The sequence below is a fragment of the Panicum virgatum genome, chromosome 4N (assembly GCF_016808335.1).
Source record: "Panicum virgatum strain AP13 chromosome 4N, P.virgatum_v5, whole genome shotgun sequence".
NCBI lineage: Eukaryota > Viridiplantae > Streptophyta > Magnoliopsida > Poales > Poaceae > Panicum > Panicum virgatum.
The window spans coordinates 13,429,230-13,446,923 of record NC_053148.1 but is presented as its reverse complement, the minus strand read 5'-3'; the positions used below and the strand labels follow the sequence as shown (position 1 = coordinate 13,446,923).

At 44.6% G+C, this 17,694-nt stretch overlaps 1 protein-coding gene and 1 non-coding gene across 2 annotated transcripts; one reads left to right on the top strand and one right to left on the bottom strand.

Annotated features, from left to right (window-relative positions):
* The first annotated feature begins 342 nt into the window (after nt 1-342).
* On the top strand, nt 343-9,327 carry LOC120669638 (MADS-box transcription factor 55-like). The gene is made up of 8 exons (XM_039949442.1): nt 343-716; nt 3,403-3,484; nt 5,993-6,054; nt 6,168-6,267; nt 6,370-6,411; nt 8,480-8,521; nt 8,614-8,771; nt 9,011-9,327. Exons 1-8 carry the CDS (start codon nt 535-537, stop codon nt 9,018-9,020), a joined length of 678 nt encoding a protein of 225 aa, XP_039805376.1. The 5' UTR covers nt 343-534; the 3' UTR covers nt 9,021-9,327.
* A 129-nt stretch (nt 9,328-9,456) lies between these two features.
* Nucleotides 9,457-9,530, bottom strand: TRNAV-AAC. The gene has a single exon. It is a non-coding gene; the product is annotated as a tRNA-Val (tRNA).
* Nucleotides 9,531-17,694: the final 8,164 nt, after the last annotated feature.

The window sequence follows — 17,694 nt, the reverse complement described above, 5'->3', positions numbered from 1 at the left end:
TACCTTGGCACCCCTAGCCGTGGCTCCGCGCCGGAACAGGGAGGGAATAATCCACAGGCTCGGCGGCGCGCGGGCAGTGGCCACTGTTCCTTATCAGGAAGGGAAAGCCTCCTGATCCGGGTGAGGCCCCCGCGTCAGCCGCACACGCGGGGCGGATATTTCCGGGCCATAAACAAGGACCCCTGGCTGGCTGGCTCCATTTACTGTGCCGGGGCGCCCCGCCAGTCGGAGAGCCTGGAGGGCGTCGCTTTCCTTTCCTGTCGCTTCGGCTCGGCCTCTCGGCTCCCTCCGATTGGCGAGTCGCTTTCGTGGGGGGGGGGGGGGGTCCTGGTACTAGCGCTAGGCAAGCAGTCGGCGTACACACACGCGCCTCACGGTTTTGGGGGTGTTCAGGAGGGCTTCTTTTTTTTTTCCTCCCCTGCGCGAGCGAATCCACGGGATTTCTCCTGCCATTTTTTTCTCTCTCCCCGTGTGGGTGTAGGACGAGAGGCACAGCAGGAAGAAGAGGAGGCGGCGGCGGCGGGGAGGTGAGGTATGGCGCGGGAGAGGCGGGCGATACGGCGGATAGAGAACGCGGCGGCGCGGCAGGTGACCTTCTCCAAGCGCCGCCGCGGGCTGTTCAAGAAGGCGGAGGAGCTGGCGGTGCTCTGCGACGCCGACGTCGCGCTCATCGTCATCTCCGCCACCGGCAAGCTCTCGCAGTTCGCGAGCTCCAGGCACGCATACTACTCGCCCTCCTCCGCCTCCGCTGCTCGCCGCCGCTTCCTCCCCACTCTCGCATCTGCTGCCGCCGTGTCCGATCCGTTCGGTTTTTTTTTGTCGCCGTGGGTTTTAAGGTGAAATTATGATTGTGGTAGATCTGGCTCTTCTCCTACCAACACCGTGCCTTTCGGACCCTCTTGCAGTAGGCTTTCCCGCTGGGCTGCCAAGAGGTTCCCTTTCCCTCCCTTCTCCTCCTTTTCTAGTTAGGGTTTGGTTTTGGTTGGCAAGACGGCGCGACGAGGGAAGAACTCACTACCTCGAGAATACGGTTTCTATCCTTCAACATGTAAGCCTTTCCGTCTCGTTTCCGGCGGATTTCGTGCTCCCCGACGCCCCGGAGAAATGGGGAATTTTCTACAGTATTTTCCCCCCGATCGCGACCTCGCGGAGCACTCCTTTGCCCGACATGCTTTCGCACGTGCCCACGGATACAAGATTGGCAGCTCGTGGTACGTTCGGGTGCCGGGAGAGCGCCTCTAGCGTCCGGTCAATTCGCCGCGCGCGTGCCCTGCGGCGAAAACACTGCTGCTGATAGGAGATGATCGATCTCTGTGGATCGGCGCGCGTGGCGGGCGTTGATAAGCTGAGCGACGGGCACGCCCCCCCTCTCATGGCGGACGGGGGCCGTACCTGTGATTTTATGTGCCGGGACGCCGCACGCACGATGGAGCTAGCTAGCTCTCGTGCTTTGTGCGCTGGTGGGGGTAAATTATTCTGGACTAGTACCGCCGCGCATCTGGCGTCGTGGCTGATAACCGTCAGGTTTTTGGGAGCTCTTGCTTACCATTATTGTTTGGAACTTTGGGCCATGATAAAACTTCGACATATTTAGGTACTGGCTATAGCATGTTTGACGAGCATTTGCCAATACATATATTTAGCAGTTCAGATTAGAAAATGCATGCAGCACCAAGCATAATTGTATGTACGATTGCTGTGATATACTATTAGCTTATATAAGCGCCCACTTGTGCCACTTTAATTTGTACGTTTGTGTCACTTTGTACTTTGTATGCAGCATGGTTTGTTTTTGTTCCGTACTGTTTATGCCTGCAATGTGGAGCACCGATGCTTTGAGTTCACCCTTTTTAGACAGCACTGATGCACTTTTGTTTTGAGATGTAACAACTGATGCGTGCGTAGCTGCATATAATATCATCTTGAAGAACAGAAAGAATCTTGATTAGAAAGATAAGGACAATAAGTGTTGTCACGTAATATACTGTCTTGTGGATATATGATCTCTTATATGTGTTAGGAAAGAAAAAGGCTTATTATGTACTCCTTCTGCTTTGTCCTTAAGGCACCGGTAGGAATGCCTGCTGCATGCCATATATCTATCATCACAAGTTAGCTGATCTGAGTGGATCTCTAAATTACTGAACAAAATATTATAAACTCTATGGCACATTTATATACATGATCATTTATTTCTTCTGTTTTCACTAAGAGGCTAAAGAAACAAACGCCTGTGATGATCATGCCTCCCACACGAATTTTTTAAAAAAAATACAAATTAGAATGTTACTAATAAGCAGATACTAAAACTCTGTAGGCTACTTAATTTAGAATGTTACTAATAAGGGATACTAAGATGCTACTTAATTTCTGGGATAAATTCTATAGGCCAGTAAAGAGCTATTTCACTAAAGTTTTTGAAGATCATACACACGCAGATACTAAAACTAAAGCACAAAATGAATCTTCCTTTTTTTTGCTATTCAGTGATTGACTGGTGAACAACTCATTAACTCCCACTTCAAGGTCCTTGGAAGGACCAGATTGAACTAAGAATAAGGAACCCAAGCAAGTAAACTGATTGATTCCTTATTATTTATATCTGGAACTCCCTTTACACTTACACACACTATACAATAAGGAGCATATACATTTCAACTTTACTTATATTTGTTTTGACATGATATATATAGAAAATGATACGAGCATGCATTATATCTCTATAGTAGACAAATCACTATGAAATGAATTTCTACTGTTATGCTTGGCGCTTGGTGGCTCTGGAAGCACTGCAATAACTGCTTGGGAACAGAGTTACTCCAAGAGTTCAGGAGTTTAGATTATGCCGAGATAGATTTCGGATTAAGCTGATCTGTGTTATCTACTCTAGCAGAACAGAAGGGAAGGGGCACAGAGCACTTTGGCTGGCCAGTTAGATCCTACTGGTTGTTTGAGTTTTATGAAAGTTTTTTCTGTAGCGTAATTGCTTTGCCAACTTATTAGTTTTGGGCGCGTGTGTGTTTGGGTGATCTTCCCATTGAAATATCTTATATTCGGCTTGTTCTTCTCTTTTTAACACAATATGCAGCTCACCTCCATGTTCAATAAAAAAATGTATATCATATGATTTAATCTCATTTTCTAGCTATTCCACCTTATATGTGCCTTTAGATCGGTTTTGTGAATGTCATTTAACATGTCACTTGATTAATAACATATCTTCATGGCAATAAAAGAAAATATCTCCATGTCAAGCCACCCCCTAATTAAGGATGCCAACGTTGTTATATTATTATGTTTTCAAGTACTATATCCTCATTGCCGATATTATATCTTTTTTCTTATTTACCGTAACATTTTATTTTGGTACAATACTGATATTGGTTTTTCTTTTCTGAACAGTATGAATGATATCATTGACAAGTACAGTACACATTCTAAGAATCTGGGGAAGTCACATCAGCAGCCTTCTATCGATTTGAATGTATGTTAATTGAGCATTCTTTTTCTTTATTTTTTCCTTAGATATTTTTCTTCTTGCTAATAGGCTAGCTGTGTAAAACAGGAAGTACAGAAGCAAGTGAAAAAATATATATGAAAGACCTGAGAGATATATCAATTGTTATATCCTATGCGACACGGATACGGATACGTGTATCGGTATCGGAAGGATACGGATACGCGGATACGGCATTTTCCCAAAAAAACCCGATACGGATACGTTTTGAATTTTTATGTAAAAAAATAAATAATATGCATATTAACTAAAAAATAGCAAATTAGTGAATTACCTTGCGATGGTATTGTCAATGTCCACCACAATACAATGCTCCTTCTCCAAGTCCGCAACCGGCCAACCGCATCTTTTACATGCAAACTTGCAAAAGCAATATAAATGTATAAGAACTAGAGAAGTGTAATTTCACAATTTGGAGACTTAGAGTATATCAGTACATCACCTTTGTAGTTTCAGGCTTTCAGCAGCCTTCCTCTTCCATAATAAGTGATTGAGTGAAGAGAAAGAGAAGTACAACTAACTCATGAACTCAACAATCACAGAACACACTGAGCACAGCCACATGATATTACAATAGTACATAGTCCAAGTTTAACATATGCAATAGTTCACAAAACATAGAACATGATAGTGATAGTCTGATAGATAGTAGTCCACATAACAAACATAGAAAATCATGATAGCAGTCTCAAATTTAGGAAATAGATAAAATCAAGTGTGGCTGATAGGCATAGGCTCAAGCTTCTTGGTCTTCCTCAATTGTTTCACTCTCCTCCACACCTTCAACCTCGGCATCATCCAATCCAAATGATACAGCCTGCAGCTCAGGTTCATCAATGGAGAGTTCAGCAACTTCAAGAAGACCTACACCACTAAGGGAATCAAAATAATCTCCCCCAACATCCCACATCCTTGTCTCTCCTTTCTTGTATGCATCAGTTCTTCTTCCAGCACTAGCAGTACCACTTCCAGCACTACTCAAATTTGGAGATGCCATACTGGACAATGAAGTATGAACATTGGACAAAATCAATAAGGCAGGGCGCACTAGCTCAGATCTAAATTGGATTGGGGAGGGAGAGGAACTCACATAAGCAGGGTCCAGAAGCATTACCTCTGGAGCGAGTGCCTTGCAGTGTCCACACCTGCAAATTAGATTCGACCACATTAGCTATTGCGACCAGAACAAATCAGCAGAGGTCATGGATGCACAGCAGCAGCAATCACTCAAAAAAATATGGCATCAGTGGAGTTGCAACTTGCAAGTGCGCCCCAGCAGAAAACACACGGAGGCAGCAGCACATCAGCAAGGTTGCAAGCGCGCGACCCATCACAAAAAGGCTCCCAAACGTATTTCCCTATAAACCATCGACGGCCCGAATCAAATTAGAAATCCACGGAAACTATCTATCACTACAAATCACACGAAGCCAGCGACCAAATCAGCGCTGGCCGCGGCCTCAAACCCACGCATCACACCCAAAACCGGAGCCCCGAGCGCGCCACGAGGCTCCCCAGCTCGCGGCATCTGAACCAGGCGGGAGGGCACAGGCACTCACCAGGGGACTTGTTGCTGGAGCCTGGAGGCCGGATGCGGGGCTTCTCGTCACCGTCGCGGGGGCTCCTCGTCGCCGGCGGGCGGCGAGTCTGGACGCCGCGTGCGGGTGGCGGCTGCGTGAGGGAGGCGACTGGGAGCTGGGAGCCTGGGAGGGGTCGCGGTCGCCGGTCGGCACTCGGGTAGGTCAAAAGGAGCTGGGAGCTGGTTAGTTGGGCTGGGTCGTATCCAATAATGGGCTGAGATGTTTCCAATCTGAGTTTCAGGCCCAACTAAACTGGGATACGCGGATACGGCGTGGATACGTATCCTGGCCATATCCCACGCGTATCCGTATCGGATACGTATCCGATACGGGATACGCATGCCCCCTGCCGTATCCGTGTTTTATAGGTTATATCTCTGCAAGGTCTAGTGGGTCCACATACGATACCTAATTTTTTCTATGCAAACAATTCAATATGGATAAATTTCTTTTTTGTAATTCCTTGTGGTTAATCTATGGTATCCTTTGCGGATTTTATGTTGATGAAAGATACACAGATCTTAGTACAGATAACTACACTTCATCAGAGTACATGAGCATTGGCAGCATACTCAGGGTGATAAATTGAAGAAAGATTGCGAAGTATTCTTTTCTATTTTTATCATTAGTTCATGAGCAACATTTAGTGTCTTTATTTACTTTTATATAACCAATTTTAGATAGATCACCACCTTTTTCTTCAATAGTATATGTGAAGATACACCATGGCCGCCATGTCTCTATAGCATCAATTGTCCTAGATTTCTTATTCTTCATTGTATGTTGAACAAGTGTTGTGAAAAGATTTAACTTATATATAGAAAGGACAGTATGTTTGTAATTAGTGTTGGATTTAAATTATAGACTAATCTTGTTTTCCCTTATTAATTTTCAGGTAGAGCAGAGCAAGTATAGTGGTTTGAATGAACAACTCACAGAAGCAAGTCGTGGACTTAGGTTATGTTTTAAATTTGTTCCATATTGATTGTGTGATTCAGAGAAAATTTTGTTTGAGGTAGGAAAGGAAACGTTCAAGTTAACAAAAATGATTTTACTGTTTTATACTGTAGACAGATGAGAGGTGAGGAGCTTGAGGGTTTGAGTGTAGAGGAACTGCACCAAATGGAAAGGAAACTTGAAGCAGGACTGCATAGAGTGCTTAGTACGAAGGTAGGGTGACTGCTCATGGTGTTCTCCAACCTAGCGTTAGCTTCTTGTTTGAGTTGGAGCTTTGTGTATACCTGTATTTACACACAATGTATGTCTCTTCAGGACCAGCTATTCATGCAACAAATCAGCGAATTACAGCAAAAGGTGAGAAATGATTATATAAACCCGATTGCTTTTGTGAATTGTCTATATCAAACGATATATAGTAGAAAATTAGTTAAATTGGGTGCACTAATGTTTTAAATAAGGTGCATATATTCATTTCCATTATGTGCTTATACATGAAATTTGTACCAAATTTGATGTTGCAATACCCTTGGGGAATGTGCAGGCTGTTTCAAAGCCCAATTTTGGATAATGTTGCTTCGAAAATCTCGTCCCAGTTTCCTATTTCCTAGTTTTTCTTTTACACGTTTCAAAAAAAAGTTTTCTTTAAAAAAAGACTGAATTTTACTGATTCAAACTTGAGCTAATTCTGGAATATCGGGTCTCAAAGCTCATATGGATGCCTGCTACACTGTGATAAACTTGACTGTTCCTATGTTCCAAGTAACCTCAATGTGGATGCCTCATGGATCCTTGTTACTGGAACCATACGAAGAGAAATAGGTGACTAGAGCCTGCTTGATAGTAATATTAGAGAAAAAGGTAGATAAAAAAGACATCACTACTGGAGAACGGCACATCGATCTCATGCATTAGTCCGGACTGTATATAACCTCTAGGGCTACTATGGGCTCTAGTTCTGTGCCTTAACTGGGGGGGAGCCTCCCACTGGAACTAAAATCTAAACTTTTAGTCCCGGTTGATAACACTAATCCGGATAAAAGGGTCCTCCGCAGGTTAGTTTATTAAAGAAAAGTATCCTATTTAGAATCACGTGTTGTGTATGTGGAGCGGTAAGAAAGCTATACGCGATGCAAAAGGTCTTGGATTCGACCCCGAAGATTGCAGGGTTGCCAGGTTGGTGACTCGCACCAATTATTTGGCCGGGACTTTTATTCCTGGATTCCTAGTCCCGGTTGGGAAAACCTTGACCAAAATGGCTTCCCAATCAGGACTAAATCGCACTTCTGTAGCCGTGTATTCTGGTAGAGATGTTCTCATCTTCTCTTATGAAGGGATTACTGCACTATTTACGCGCAAAAGGTTTATGTATGAAACTATTTGTGAAGTTGTTATAATGTTTGCTTAGTCTTATCATCCGGCAGGAAAAAGTTAGTATTTGGGAATATGTTTATTGTCTGTTTTTCATGACACTAATACAATAATATTTTCTGAGGTGGTCAAAAACCATTAACAAAGACAGGGAACGCCAACAGCCTCTAAGGAAATGTCACAGTAAATGAGCCCATCGCGGGCACTCCGATCCCATCAGCCGCCGCCGGGGCTGCCGCCGCCGCTACCTCCTCCCTCCCTCCCTTCGGACACGCAGATCTGGAGGGGCAGGCCACTGGCGGCAGCGAGCCTCGAGCTTCGCCGTGGGGCAGGCGGGCTGCCCGCGGCAGCCAACGAGCGGCGTAGACCGCGGCGTCCTGCGCGCAGCGGTAGGGGCCCTCCTCTCCGCTCCTCCCGGGCCGGCCGGATCCGTACGCGGGAGGGGATGGAGGGAGGGAGAGAGAGCGGCGCGGGATGGGAGGGAGGGAGGGAGAGAATGGATTAAGAAATGCTGCTGGTATGGGGTGGGGAGGTGAGTGGGTTGGGGTTTGGCTCGGTTATATATTCTTCTCAGCAACCGTGCTCATATGGAATTTCATTGGACTCGGTCTATTAACCGATGTGGGATTTTATAAGTTGACCGCCTCCGAAAATAGGAGATTTAACAGAGACGGTCATTTTAATGGTGACCATCTCGGTTAATCGATTTTGCGAGGCAGTTATATTAACCACCTCGGTTAATAAAAAATGACCGTGTCGGTTAATGTTAGGCATTAACAAAGACGGTTATTTTTTCTGACCGGTGACCGCCTCAGAGGTGCTAAAAAAAGTCACAGTAAATCATTTTTTGTAGTAGTGTGAAAATGTTGTGCATCTGCAATTCAACAGATTTTCATGTAGATATTTGGAAGTATAGATGACCTATTTCCACAGAATTTGCATATAAGGTTAACTTGCAGGAAGTGAATCCTTCAGCATGCACAAATGGAACGAAAATAATCACAATGAGGAGAGGATTTAATGATGCAATTCTGTGGTTTCTTTTGTTATGTAGGGCGCACAGCTTGAAGATGAGAACAGGCTTCTGAAAAAACAAGTAACAAACCATATGTGCATTTGTTAGTACTTCCATCTACCCCATGGCAGCAAAGGACATGTTTACAATTCTGCCATCGTTCTTGGGTGCAGGTGCCTCATGTGATTACAGCTGGCGCGGCAGTGGTTGCTGCTGATACAGAAAATGTCCTCACCGAAGACGGACAGTCATCTGAATCTGTGATGACTGCATTGCATTCAGGAAGCTCGCATGACAATGATGATGGTTCTGATATATCCTTGAAACTATCGTGAGTTTACTCGGAATATCTTATGCATTTATGGTATATCTTGCGTGAGCAAGAACAAACAAGCTATTAGAGAACTTGCAACATATTTTTAAGGCTATCACTTTGATTGAGAAGTCTATCTATCTTTCTATCCATCCATGTATCTAGAGCTATTGTCACGAAAGTTACACGTTTTTCGTTCCATCGTACCGTTGTATTCTGAAGATCTCACAACAAATATGAACTCTTTGGCCCTGCAGGTTACCTTAAAAGCAAAGGATCACCATGATCTGCATGAGTGGTAACCAGAGCTGCTATCTGCACTTTAAAGTTGCAGCCCTAAATTTGTAATGTTGTGTAGTATACGTTATCTCCGCTCTAAAAATATGTGTGTTATTTGTTGCCTGTCGTGCTACACTATTTTCATGTCACTCTACTTGTTCACTTTTTTATGAAACTTATGCTCTAGAGCTTACAAAAAGTGGGCTTGCTTAAAGTCCGTTCTTGTATAAAAAGAATGCATTCACCGGATGATTTGTTTTGACTATAATATTGTTGTTTGAGTGCTACGCGACAATTGAAAGAGTAAAGAATGCGTTCTTGTATAAAAAGAATGCATTCACCGGATGATTTGTTTTCACAGTAGAAGATTGTTGTTTTAGTGCTACGCAAACAATTGAAAGAGTAAAGAATGACAAAAAAATAATGGCGTCGCCCGGACTTGAACCGGAGACCTTCAGTGTGTTAAACTGACGTGATAATCAACTACACCACGACACCATTTATGCAACGAAACCAAAGCTATATAAACATAACAAGACTGCCATTAGTATGGCAGGCAGGGTATTGGGCCGACTCACCTGGGCTAATCTTTGCGATGCCCATCACATGCATGGTCAGGCTACACCCACCCAGCCCAAACTGAGTTAAAACTCCGCAGGCTACGCAAGCCCGGCCCAACCTTCAGTAAAACTATAACAGGGCTCACAATATGCGTCACGTCAAAGCTCGAGACATAGGCCCACAGTGCGCAGACCTATGTCTCGCCGCCGGGTGCCGCACTGCCGCCGGCGCGCTGAGGGGAACGGCTCGCTCCAGGGCCGACGCGTGTGCCGTGTTGTGTGCCCATACACCCGCGCGGTTCTGCCGTTCGAATCGGAGTCGCAGGCGGGCGCGCCGCGACTATACATCGCGCGCGACAAACGCGTGAGCCATCGCCTGAAGCACTCTTCCTCCATCTCACGACGCCATGACGCCGCTCCTCTTCCTCATCCGGCCTTGCGCCGCCGCCGCTCGCCGCCGATTAGGGTTCGGGGTTGGGGGTTGGGGGCGGAAGGTGGGGGAGCGGCCGGCCGCCGGCCGGGGTGGTGGTCGTGGCCGGCGGCAAGGTTAGGGTTTCGAGGTTGCCGGGGCCTGGGAGCTCCAATGGTCGCCGGCATTAGAAAAGAAGGTGGGGCGGGGGAGGAATCGATAGGCGGTGGGAGGTGGTGTGTGGGCGGGCGGCGAGGCGGCGCGGCGGAGCGCCGCCGGCCGGGGTGGTGGGTGCCGGCGGCCGGGCCAAGTCTTGGGCGGGGGCGTGGTGGCCGAGAGATTAAGGGATGCGGCGGTAGTGGTTGGTGGACGGGCGGCGCAGCGGCGAGAGCCGCCGGCCAGGGCGGAGGACAAGGGGGCGGGACGGAGGACGGAAGAAGGAAGAGAAACAGTGTGAGCGTTGGATTCGAAATCCATCACCGGTGATGTAAAACCTCGGCCGGGCGGGCGCCCGGCATGAGTAGGCCGGCGCAGCGGTTACGGCTGGACTGCGTGCCTGCGGGCGCCGCACGGCGTGTACGACGACGATGCGCGTACGTCCTGCACGATCCGAGAGCTGGATCCGGTGCAGAACTGTAGGACACTGGGGCTGCTGCTGCTGCTAATTGCAACCGGCCCTGGCTGGACTCGGTCCAACCAGTTGCAACGTGCCAACGTGGCAGACGTCAGCCCACTCCACTTGGCTTGCAATCGCACCGCACCCACCCGGAGACTGGAGGCCGAGCCGACCGGCCTGTGCCCAGGCGCCTTGCTGACGTATGCTGTGGGGCCCTCTTCCCTCTCTTTCACGGTCCGGTGATACGCCCCGTTTGTTTTCCTATAATGCTTGAAAATTAACAATTTGATCGTTAATTATAATGTCAAACTAAGTCGGTTTACAAAATTAACTCTAGAATTCCTGCGCTATGAATTCTGAAGAATTAACTGAGGCATTTGATCGCGTAATTAGACGATGGTTACTATAGCATCATTGTAGTCAATCATTGGTTAATTACCGTTATTAGATTCGTCGCGAAAAGTTATACTTATCCCTAAAAAATTTTGCAAAATAAATTTTATTTAGTACTCCATGCATACAAGATTTTTTTCTCGGTTTGCGTGTTTTAGAAAATGCTAGAAGGAAACAAAGGTCACGGTCCGTTGTGCTCGTTTGGCAGTTGCTTGTGGCTGTTGCTGATTTGCTATGAGAGAACAATATTGCTGACTAATATTGCTGACTGATTGGTAGCCAGTGACTGGTGTTAATTTAGTATAAAAAAATAATACTGTTAGTTGATTGACTGACAAGCAAAGAATAGAGTGACACCGGTAGTAGTAGGCGGGTGCTGAGCAACGAGATCGCTTACTACACGCGGCGCGGCGCCGGAGGCGGCAGGGTGGGGTGGAGACCGAGTCGAGCACCGGGGTGTCCCGTGCTGCTCGGTCACCCCCACCGCCGCTAGCTCGCAGCGGCCGTCGGCCGTCGCAGTCGTCGCAGCTGCTGGCTGTGCCAGGGGTGGTCGCCGAGGCGGGCAGGTCCCACCAGGTGATAGGACAGCGACGGATCAAGTTCTGGATGGGGCCGGGCCGGCCGACGGGAGGTCCGAACCGGACGGCACGGCCAGGCCTAGCCGCCTAGGGGACTGGCTGCTGGTGCTAGCATAGCACACTGGCTAGGGCTGTTTAGTTCCAAAAAAAAGAACTTAAAAAATGCTACAGTAATTTGTCATATCAAATAAGTATTAAATGTAGTTACATAAAATAATTAATTATATAATTTAACTGAAAATTGAGAGAAGAATTTTATAAATCTAATTAATTTATGGTGGGATAATATTTATCAAATACAAATAAAAATACTACAGTTCCTCAATCTAAAATTTTTCGCCAACTAACCAGCCTCGTGTGTGGTGCGCTGCCTGCGTGTGAGGCCAAAGCCGAAGCGCGGCGCTCGAGGGGCAGACAAGGCCGGGGGGTGGGGGTGGGGGTGGTCTCGGGGGTGGGCGGGCCAAGCGCCACTTTCTTCGTGTCCTGGCGTCCTGCCGTTGCCAGCCTTCAAAGACCGAGGGAAATTCGGAGAGTCGTCCGGGAAGTTGAAATAGTCATTTTTGCCGTACAATTTTGATTTAAGGGTTACGTCTTTAAGTTTCAAATAGATCAATATAGTCTTTCAATTTTTATTTTTAAATCAAACTCATCCTTATGCTTATGCTGTACTTTATAATAACATAAAATTTATGCAAAAAATTCTCTTCACCCTTAGCTCCTTCCCCTTCAAAATGAGTATCACAAAGTGTTTAATTTGGAAAATAAATTTTTATTTATGCATGCATCATATTGTATTGCAGACTTATGTAAAGTAAAATTAAAGCTACTTTTGCATAACTATGTATTACCATACAAAATGTTGTGGAAAATTGAGTGAATGGTGACACTAAATTAAGGAGGGGAAAACCCAAGGATAAAGGGGACCTTTTGCATTTGTCGTGTTATTATGGATCATAATACCAGCATATGCATGAGTTTGACCTAAAAACAAGAGTTGAAGGGCTATATTGGCTAATTTGAAAATTGAGAGATGAACTTGACTCTTGGAATAAAGGTGAGAAGAACGGAAAAGCTAAATAATCATTTTGATCCCTTAACTTAATTGTAAGGGTCAAATTCATCACTCAACTTTCAAATTGGCCAATATGGACCCCAACTTTCATTTTAAAGTTATATTGTCCTTATGCTACTCCATAAGTTTCCCTTAACATGAGACAAATGCAAAAAAAAAAAAACTTTTACAATTAGCTTCTTCTTCCTCTCCTTAATTTTCACTCTTCGTGCATCCGCAATACCTTGTGATGCATGAATAAATAAAATTCTATGTTCTAAAATTAACACTTGTGATGTTCATCTCCTAAATGCATTGACGCTCATACCACTATATTGAGTTGCTTGCATTAGCTAAATATTTTTTAGCAAAATAAACTGTTGAGGAATTTAGAAAGGAAAAGAGTCAAGGGTAAAAAGGATTTTTTTCCCCATAAATTATTGTGAAATATAATATAGTACAAGAATGAGTTTGATCCAAGGAACTATATTGATTTATTTGAAAATTAAAGAATCGTCATATCATATCAACGTTCAAAGACCAAAACGTCTTGCCGAACGGAAAGACGTGGTGGATCGAGAGGTGAATCGTCACAGCGATGGGGGCGGTGCGGACCCACGATGGGCGTGAGGCCAGCGCATGCGTGTAGGTAGATGGTTCCGGAATGACGGGGTAGTAGGTGAGGGACCAACGCCGACGCACGCGCCAGGCCAATGTTTGTGTGTGACGCATGGTTAACCTAACCGGTGGGAACCGGTCCGGTTTGACCGGTTACCGGTCAAACGGTCCGGTCCGGTTCCGGTTTCGGCCGGTACCCAACCGACCCAAATTCAAATTTTAAATTTGAATTCAAAAAATGAAAAATTCCCAAAAAATTCCTAAAAATACTTCAAGGTGTGATGAATCTAATGGTGTCAAATTTTCTCAAAAATTCATTCATTTAGTATAGTTTGTGGGAATTTAAAGTTAAATCAAAAAAGAAAAAGAAAAAAAATGGGCCGGCCCATGAAGGCCCACCGATCAAACCGGTCAAACCGGCCGGTAAACCGGTCAAACCGGTCGGTAAACCGGTCAAACCGGCCGGTAAACCGGTTGCACGGGAGCTTTTGAATTTCAAACCGGTGAAACTGACCGGTAAACCGGTAAAACCGGCCGGTAAACCGGTCGAACCGGCCGGTAAACCGGTCGGAACCGGTTGCATGGGAGTTTTTGAATTTATTTGAATTTGGATTTGAATTCAACCGGTTTCCACCGGTTACCGGCCTAACCGGTCCGGTAAACCGGTACCGGAGGGCGGCGGTTAGGCCGGTCCGGTCGGTTTTTAAAACCCTGGTGTGACGGGCGCCATCAACAAGGTACATAGGGGGACCATGGCCGGCGAATTGGCGCTGAACTGCTGATCCTCTACCGAGCCGTGCCGGACTGAGGCCTGTTTAGTTTCCAAAAATTTTCAAGATTTCTTGTTATATCGAATTTTTAGACACATGCACGAAGTATTAAATATAGTTTAAAAAATAACTAATTACACAATTTAGTTGTAAATGATGAGATGAAACTTTTGAGCTTAATTAGTCCATGATTGAATAATAATTATTAAATAAAAACGAAAGTGCTACAGTATGTTGGTATATGTTCTCGTTTGCGATAACCTAAAGTATGTTGGTATATGTTCGCGAAAAAAACAAGATTTAACTATCTTTTTTGCATTGATTGATCCTATATTTCATCATATTTGGCAACTTTCCAATCGTGCTTCTTTAAAACATATAGTTGTTGACGATCAAAATTGGCACGAGTCAGGTTTTCTGGGAAATCTGGGCAAAACCGATCAGACAGGTAATGTAAACCGTTAGACCGGATTGGAGGATATTCACCGTGTTCGGCTGGTCTTGGCGGCAGCAGCAGCAGGCAGCTCTTGGCGGCGGCAGCAAGCAGGCAGCAGCAGCGAGCAGCCAGCAGCAGCCTCGCAGCCAGCAGGAAGCAGCCCGCCGAACGGCAGCAGCAGCCCGCAACAGACGGAACCAGCCCGCAAGCAACCAGCCGAACACGGTGATTGTCAAAACGGATCATCCGGTTTACATGGCGGACAGTCCTTGTGTCAGGATGATCGAATGTTTGAACATTTTGGCCTAGTCCCACCCAGCAGAGTAATGTTCGGACGTCCGAACATACGGACTGTCCGATTTCACAGGCGGACAGTTTGGCGAAAGGACGTTTGGACATCCAAATGTTCTAGCCTGGTCCAGCAGAGTAACGTTCGGACCTCCGAACGTGCGGACCGTCCGGTTTTCACAGGCATACTGTCTGCCAGGAGGACGTCCAGAGATCCAAACATTTTGGCCTGGTCCCGGTGAAGTTCAAAGGTGCGGGCCGTCCAATGTTTGTATGCGGATAGTCTGCTTGAGGGCCAACCGGTCTGATCGATTAGGCCGACCGGTTAGACGATCTGGGTCTGTGTAGTCCGAGTCGAGGGAGTTTGTAATTTAGAGTCTATTGTAATCTGATTTGGAAGGGATGCGATATCTCTGTATCCAACCGGTCAGACCGGTTGGCAAAATCGGTCTGACCAGTCTACCCGTGGAGACTCGATGGTGACGATCGTTTACGATCCGCACGTTCTAGCGCTCGTGTGTTAACCAAAACTGCGTCAACAATAGTTTTGATATAAATATATGGGTGGAGTTTCGGTTGTCATCAAAGATACTCTAAAATACTCTCCCGGAGTTCTTGTAAAGATAGCGTGTACGTACTAACATGAGTATGTTTGTATATGGGCGTGAGTGTACTAACATGAGTAGATGCGTCGGTGTATACGAACATGTATGTTTGTAACAAGCGTAAATTAAAGAAAATTGTTTCCATGTGTATTTGTGCAAAATCGACTGTTAAAGTTAGATTTACATATTTTAACTTGAAGGCAGCTGGACGCATGGGCATAGAGTAGATTTGATTTGGATTATATTGAAAATGAACCAGCTTCCACACCCGACTAATCGCATGTAACAATTAGCTCTAGCTGGTGTGGTCCAACTGAACCTTGACAATCCATTAGGCATCAAAGCGCGCCATGTGCAAACTAAGGACAAGCTTAGGCTAAATCGCCGTGACTCCGTGTAAGTTTATATATTATTGATTTTATTGTTCCGCTAGGTATAATTTTTGTATATTGACTTTTATGCAAACTCGCCTGTAGAATTCATTAGACTTGGCCCCTTGGCCAAAATTAAGATATTCTTTATGCTGACGTATAAATAAAAAATTAACTATTTTTAAAATAGAAAATATGTAGATTCACATACGCATATGCACACTCATCCCTTAATACACACACATCTACCATCCAAGAAAAGGGGAGAGGAAATATCAAACATGGTGTCGCCTGTCGCTGAAATAATATCACCGTTAATTTAGAAAAAAAAAGAAATACAAAAAATACGAGCATTCATACGATAAGATCTGGTTTATTCAACTCTCTGTTTTGGTGATGAAGGATTGCAAGCCTGTGTTGCTTGGGGTGTTCCCCTATCCGATGTTCTTTCCGCGATTGCTAGATCTAGTTGTAAGCAACAAGTGGTTTTTACGGTCTACAAAGCTTTATGTGGCGATGGTGTTGCAGGTGTCCCTTTCCTTTGCTGTCTTTCCAGTGTATTGTTTGAGCTTCTGTGGATGATGAACAATGGAATGAAGAAGACGGCTACAGAACTTTTCGTTGTAGTTTTATTTTTTATGTCACTTTGTGTCAAGTTATCCTTCTTTTGTATTACCAAATGCTTATCTTTATATGAATCAGATATGAGACACCTTTCTGGTGTTTTTCTAAAAAAATACTTGAATCCAAGTAGGCATGTTCCACCATAAAAGAAAAACCTACCTGACTGAGCTCCTCTTCTTTCACTTCTAATTTCTTCTTTCTCCCTAGTTTGATTATGCATAGTAAGACATCCTTTCCCAAAAAAACAATGTATTGTATTATGAAAAAGTTTTTTAAGAGAGGAAGCAAGTGAATTCATGTAATGTGATATTACATAAAAAACTAAAAAGCTCAAAGTATTCAAGAAACATAGGTATGATAAGAGTAGTGTTGTAGGTTACAATTGTGAATCTTAACATCCATGTTAACATAGAGTGCACAAAAAGAAACAAAATGTATTCATCATTTCCTTGCTCAGCATTCAATGGTTAATCTACTATATAATTTTTTTTATCAATAATGAACCTTGTGAATTAATCCCTCTATCCTAAAAACAAATTGATTTCTAGTTTTATCCTAAATCAAATTATCTTAAATTTGGTCAAAAGTCTTTAGGAAAATAAAACCAATCTTTATTACATCAACTCATCAGATCCATCGTGAACTACATTTCCACTATGTACTTATTTGATGTCTTAAATGTTGTACTCTTCTTTGAGAAGCTGATCAAACCTAAGATAGTATAAGCTTATACAAATCTAAAATATTAACTTATTTTGAAGAATGAGTACCAAAAACAATACATTCTATTAGTTCCTTCAAAACCATCAAACTCTACTTTAAATGTGACTTTAGGGTGTTCTGCACTTCCCTACCATTTTTGCAAAGAGCTAACCTCGACTATCCCTCCTCCAGACATTGTCCTTTTTACCTCACATAAAAACCAGTATGGAATAAGGTTGATGTTCCTAGTTGATATGGTGGTTTCCATGGAATATAAGCAATGAGCTCGCGAACCGAGCGTAGCTCAGCTGATAAAGTTCTTTGTGGTGGAACCTGCTCATCAAGATTCGAGTTCTCAACTCTATAATGGTGCTCGTATATTTCTGGATTTATTCTAGGATTTAACTAGCACTATTTTCCAGTGATGCCCATTGATAGCGAGGTGCTAGTGGCGATTTTATCAATCTCGAGTATCTGCCAGCTCAGTCTTTTGGAGGTGCTCATATCGGTAGGGTCGTGTGCGTGGATTCATATGAGGTGAGCATGAATACGTTTGTGAGCGTCTGCATCTATACTATGTTTCGCAGAAATAAACAACAAGTTCTATACTAGCAAACCAAAAAAAGTGAGATTAGAGACAT